Genomic DNA, 6003 nt, shown 5'->3' with positions numbered 1-6003 from the left:
CTGTTTCCTGTTGAATGACTGCACATACGTGTGTGTGTGTGTTTCCAAAAGACAGAGAGAGAGAGAGAGAGAGAGAGACAAACAGTTACATAGAAAGGAAGACAACTTTGAGACGTTCCCTTGTCAGCCTGAGGAAAAGTGAAACTCAGCGTCTGGTATTTTAACCAACAACTCTTCAACAACCCTCGATGTTTGTGAGGAGAAGCAGAACCAGAACCAGAACCAGAACCGTCTTTGGTTCTGGCTCTGCTTCTCCTCATGGTAAATATGATGGACAAGAATCATTGTCTGGACCAGAGAAAACACAGACAGGTGGGGCGCAAGGGAGGGGGGGGTCGACGGTCAGTTTCATTAGTTCAATAAATTTTAAAAAAATTTAATTTTGTGTTGGGCCATCAGGGGGCAGCTGAGGCCTGAAAAGAACCACTGGTTTAGTCACTGCAGATGTTTCTCAGATGAATCTTCATGTATCAGATTTACTACTACTCCTTGGTCCAGTCCAGTCAAGTCCGGTTCATGGGTCATAATCCAAACACTGATAATGACGCAGCATTTACTGTAAAAACAGCTTCTCAAGTAGCAGAGAAAGTTCCAGCTGTAGTGTGACACAGACTCTAGTTTGTCTGGTACCGAGTGGGACCGATTGATGACTTGTGAAATTGCAAAACCACAGAGCAATAACGTTTGTTGAAGGGAAAGCACTGGATGTTGTCATGTGATTGGATGGTTTGTCTGACAGTTCACCGATGAATCACCGTGATATGATTTGTGTTGTTTTATTTTCGTTTCCTGTCCGCAGAGTGAGTCAGTGAAGTACTTCCTGGACAACTTGGATCGTATCGGACAACTGGTGAGTCACAGACAAACGCCCTGAGCTGGAAGAGAGCCGTCGATGTCATGAATAAAATACACATACTATGAACACAGTACAGTATGTGTACTTTATAGACGGTGTATAAGACTGTAAAAGGTCACGTGAGAACTGAGGTTCCTCAGTTAGCGGGTGAACTAGCCACAGGTTTGGACGTTGATCTTCATGCTAACCTTCAGAATATAATTTAAAAATAATAGTTTTCAGTTTGACCAGTTCACTAGTCAAGTTATTTGATAAAAAAAAACTTAGAAGATATTTCTCTGTAAACGTCCACAGGAGTAAATCACTGCTGAATGACCTTTAACCCCTGCTGGACTTTTAACCCCGTTTGCAGAGCGCAGAACTACGTTAGGAAACGCTGAACACTCATATTTCACACATTTTTTTCTTCTCCATTTTCAGAACTACATCCCGAACAAACAGGACATTCTGTTTGCCAGAAAAGCCACCAAGGGGATAGTGGAGCACGACTTTTTCATCAAGAAGATTCCCTTCAAGATGGTGGACGTCGGGGGGCAGAGGTCGCAGAGACAGAAGTGGTTCCAGTGTTTCGATGGAATCACATCCATCCTCTTCATGGTGTCATCCTCCGAGTATGACCAGGTACGCACACACACACACACACACTTTTGACCAAGATGCAGAGAGCGGTTGGTCACATGGTCGGCACGTTACACGCTCAGATTCAACATGACAAGAAACATGAGGTCCAGGACCCCTGAGGGCAACACAAAGGCCTCTTTGTGGTTTTCTGAGGAAACCTGACGGTTGCTCTTCTCCTCATCAACAGTCATGTGATGAAAAGTGTGTGTGTGTGTGTGTGTGTGTGTGTGTGCCATTCCAGGTCCTGATGGAGGATCGAAGGACCAACCGTTTGGTGGAGAGCATGAACATCTTTGAGACCATCGTCAACAACAAGCTCTTCCTCAACGTGTCCATCATCCTCTTCCTCAATAAGACTGATCTCCTGGTGGAGAAGATACGCACAGTGGACATTCGCAAAAACTTTCCTGAGTTCAGGGGAGATCCTCGCCGACTTGAGGACGTCCAGGTACAGACACACGAGGGTCATGGGTTCGATGTTCCCAGGTCCTATCACGTTATTTAATAATAAAAAAACAAAACAAAAAACCTTAAGAACTGGTTGTTGATTAACATTTTTAATCTGATTAAAGTGTGGATTAGTCCCGGTTGACCACATCCTTGTGTCGTTTAAGACAAACCTAGAAGTCGGTGCAGAGATCCCACTGTAACCCAGTTTCTAACCCAGTTTGTCTCCTTCCGTCTCCAGGCGTTCCTGGTGCAGTCGTTCAGTCGTAAAAGGAGAAACCGGGGGAAACCCCCCCCTCCCCCCACTTCACCACCGCTGTGGACACCGAAAACATCCGCTTCGTCTTCCACGCCGTCAAGGACACCATCCTGCAGGAAAACCTCAAAGACATCATGCTGCAGTGACCGTCCAGCGGCAGACGCCGACCGTAAAAACCACGCGTGTCCAGAGGACGACAGTAGGAGCTGGACACGTCCTGACTCTGACCTTCGACCTTTGGAGCAGATCTTTTTTTTGACCCATGGTGTGGATCTAACCAAACCCTGGACCAGTGGACCTGTGGACCCGTGGACCAGTGGACCAGTGGACCTGTGGACCAGTGGCGTGACTTTTCTGGCAGGAATCGCGAGCCTTTGTGTGAATAACCCGTACAAAAGTGTACGCTGACGATGCGGTCGTGTATCTCCGACATGTAGCACTCAGATTTTCTTCTTTAGCACCAAACACATGGAGCACTTAAAGTGCCTTCTCTCTGATGTAAATATGACCAATGACGTGCCTGTCACTAAACCCTGTCAAACTGACGCCCGTTCAAAAACTAAAATGGAATTAAGCTGCGTGAGCACCGAGCTGGAGGCGGAAGAAATGAGAAGAAAGTTCCTGACAGACAAGGAACACACACACACACACACACACACACACACACACACAGGTCATATGCTGTGTTGTGTGATAAGGTTGCACAAGTGTCCTTCACCGAGGAAGAAGATTAACCGGTCCACTTTCCCTCCGTTCCCCCGTCCTGTCGTCGTACGCGACGAGACAAACAGCTGCAGATAAGACGATACTTTACCCTCACCCAACCTCTCCTCCTGCCCCCCTCCCCCTCCGTCTCCGTCTCCGCTGTACAATGGAGAGGTTGTTCGCCCCCTCCCTCCCCGGCTGCAACAGTACATGATCCAATTAGTGACTTCTTGTTTCTATGAATCACACACACACACAGGAACACACAGTTCCTGATCATCCATGAGTTACGATGGACGTGTCCCAAGGCCGTACTGAACGACTCCCCGCAACAAGGAGATACAAGTACGAGAAATAGACGGTGTATAATAAATGGGCAGAGGTGTCGTTAGCAAGCACTGAAACGAAGAAGAAGAAGAAGAACTCCTTTGTATTAAAATGAGAGGAAGTCGAAAAGATGGGGGACGGTGTGAAAAACTTGGAGGAGTGTACGGTTCTATAGAACTATAGAGCTCTGTGCTGTAAGTTAAGTAGCCACACATATGAGGGTAAGACATAAGTATTTAGCCGTTAGCCTTGTTGTGCTTTATCATTTGTTTTCCACTAAACAAGGTCATTCTTTACAAACTGACGTGGTGTTCGATGGTAAAGACTTCTATTTAAAACAAACAAATAGTTTGAAAAAAGTTAGAAACACCGTCGCCTAATTTTCCCATAAACCTACTGGACACGAGTTAATACCTCACAGTGAAACAGGGTCCGTTACTCACAGCCTGTTAGCATCTGTTAGCTATGTGCTAATATGAAAATCACAGAAACACAGACACGAACACTGATGGACATCGTAGAAACAGAGCAGACAAAACAGAGAGCTGAGAAACACCCAGAGTTCCAGAGGACAGGCGTCGGTTCGAAGACTCTTAAAGTTAATGTTTGGCTAAAGACCGGAGACTGCGACAACACCTCTGATTGGAAACTTCCTTTAAAGGCATCTGCACCACTAACCTGGAGTTAAAGGCTCGTAATTGTGGAACTGTTACATTTATGAAGCATGAAGTTAACAACGCTGCAGCCAAACCTTTTATTTATTTATTTTTTTACGGGGATGATTTTTATTGGGATGACAAACAATTTCTGCGTCATAAATCTTGGTAACAACGTCGTGCATCGGTCGTGTCGTAGAATGAGTTTCAGTTTCAGTCTGGATGAAGGTACGTACGAATAACAACAGTCAAACACGATCAAAACAAGTCAGACTTCTCACCTGTGACTTGAACATTAAATCAGACACGTGACCTGATTGACTTTCGAGCGACTAGGACGTGAACCTCAACACTCACGACTCAGGAAAGACCAAGGACCAATGACTACCACATTATAAAAAAATAAAAAACACGTGGAAGGGCTGAGCCAGTTAGTCCTCCGTGCCAGTAGGTGGCACAAAAGGGTTAAACACAGGAACTTAAGAACAACATTATTGGTAATTAATTATAGCTCCATGTCTGATCACGATCAATGACAGTTAGTTAGCGCCTGTAACCAGTAATCAGTCAAGTTTCAACATGGAGATTTAGTGAAGACAGAATCGAAGGAAATGTCAGTTTTATGACATGACAGTTCAGTTTAGAAGAAAATAAATGATAGAGCACAACAAACGAACGATGTGTCGTCTGAAAACAACTTTGATTATTATCAGGGGTGTTTATTGGCAAGAACCTGGCGATACGATGCATATTACGATACAGGGGCAACAATACGATATATTGAGATACTACAGGCACGTCGGTATGTTGGGTTTTTAAAAACTTTAATTGTGTTTAATTGTAGGAAAACTGTTAGCATAGTAAACACACGATGCTGTTACTAATCCACAGTACTGCAGAATATCAGTATGGAATTGTGAAACTAAACATCGTGATATTTCTGTGCATTGATATTTTCGTACACCCCGACTGGTCGACATTATCTTTTGTTAACGATCTCCTGAAACTAGTGACATCAGCAGCCGTCTCCAGAGCACGACGGTGGACGGACCGCTGGATTCTTTCTGCATTTCTGTTCTCACTTTTGCAGCCAAACATAAACTAAGGATTGACCAATCACGGAGGTCCTTCTGCGTGTCCAGTCTACGCAGGCTGAATATAAGCACTTCCACACGCCTGACGTATTAGACTGTAATTATTTTGTGTGTTCATACTGATCCGACTGTGCATGTGTTTTGGTTTGTTTTGGGTTTTTTTTACTTCATGTACATAGTACTGTGTAAGTATTTTCCCTGAACCTTCAGAACAAACACCACTCTAACAGTGATCACTGTAACTGTAACTGTAACTAGAGGAGTTGTTGTTGTTGTTGTTGTTGTTGTTGTCGTTAACTAACCTACCTTTACCACTTCACACTTTGCTCTCGTTTGTCAGAGTTGTCGTTGCACTGGATGTTTCCATGAGAAGAACAAGCCGAGAGGAAAATGTCTGGGGTTTTTGGACGGAGGAGAAACAAATAAACAGACTTTGAACGAGGAGCAGGATGGAGAGAGGGAGGTCTGGTGCTGTTGTTTTTTTGTTTCCCGCTGCTCTGGCTCGGAGCTCTGTGGTGAAATACACTGCCGTTGGTTTCGCTGACATGCTGTTTCTTTATTTTCTCCATGTTGGCGTCTGTGTGTGTGTTTGATTGTGCATAAAGAAGGAAGGTCGAGACCATCTGAACTGGAGAGTGAAAAAAAGGCCAGATTAGATGGGAGGGAGGGAGGGAAGGAGAGGGGGAGGGAGGGGGGAGGGGGAGGCAGGAGAATGAAAGGGAAGTGAGAGGAGATGACAGAGGAGTTTAAAAACATTTGGAGTTCATGGAGGCAGAGAGCGGTGAAATAAAATGAATTTAAATGTGTCCCGGGGGCGGTTTAATCTGCAGTTATGAACACGAGCCGAGCCCAGAGACGCGGCTCCTGATAAGTCGTGTCAGAAGAGTGTGGAGCCTGGAGGCTGACCGCAGGCGTCCACAGCACAGACCGTAACGTGAAACTCATCAGCCACTGGGTCGGACCGTATCTCCGTCACCAGCACAGGCTGACCTTTGGTTTGGCTTTTAATCAGAGCAGCTCGGATACACAACAGGCTTA

The 6003-nt window shown here is 45.2% G+C and overlaps 1 protein-coding gene across 1 annotated transcript in view; it reads left to right on the top strand.

Moving 5' to 3' along the window:
- gna12a (guanine nucleotide binding protein (G protein) alpha 12a) overlaps positions 1-2478 on the top strand; it is a 13127-nt gene extending 10649 nt beyond the window's left edge. The window contains 5 exon segments of the mRNA XM_008316291.3: positions 800-850; positions 1277-1477; positions 1719-1925; positions 2166-2213; positions 2216-2478. Of these exon segments, the coding sequence (XP_008314513.1) occupies positions 800-850; positions 1277-1477; positions 1719-1925; positions 2166-2213; positions 2216-2329 (621 nt within the window). The 3' untranslated portion in view covers positions 2330-2478.
- The last annotated feature ends 3525 nt before the right edge of the window (positions 2479-6003 follow it).

This window comes from Cynoglossus semilaevis, chromosome 9 (assembly GCF_000523025.1).
Source record: "Cynoglossus semilaevis isolate Cse_v1.0 chromosome 9, Cse_v1.0, whole genome shotgun sequence".
Classification (NCBI taxonomy): domain Eukaryota; kingdom Metazoa; phylum Chordata; class Actinopteri; order Pleuronectiformes; family Cynoglossidae; genus Cynoglossus; species Cynoglossus semilaevis.
The sequence above is the reverse complement of the archived record's forward strand: the minus strand, read 5'-3'. Positions and strand labels throughout refer to the sequence as shown.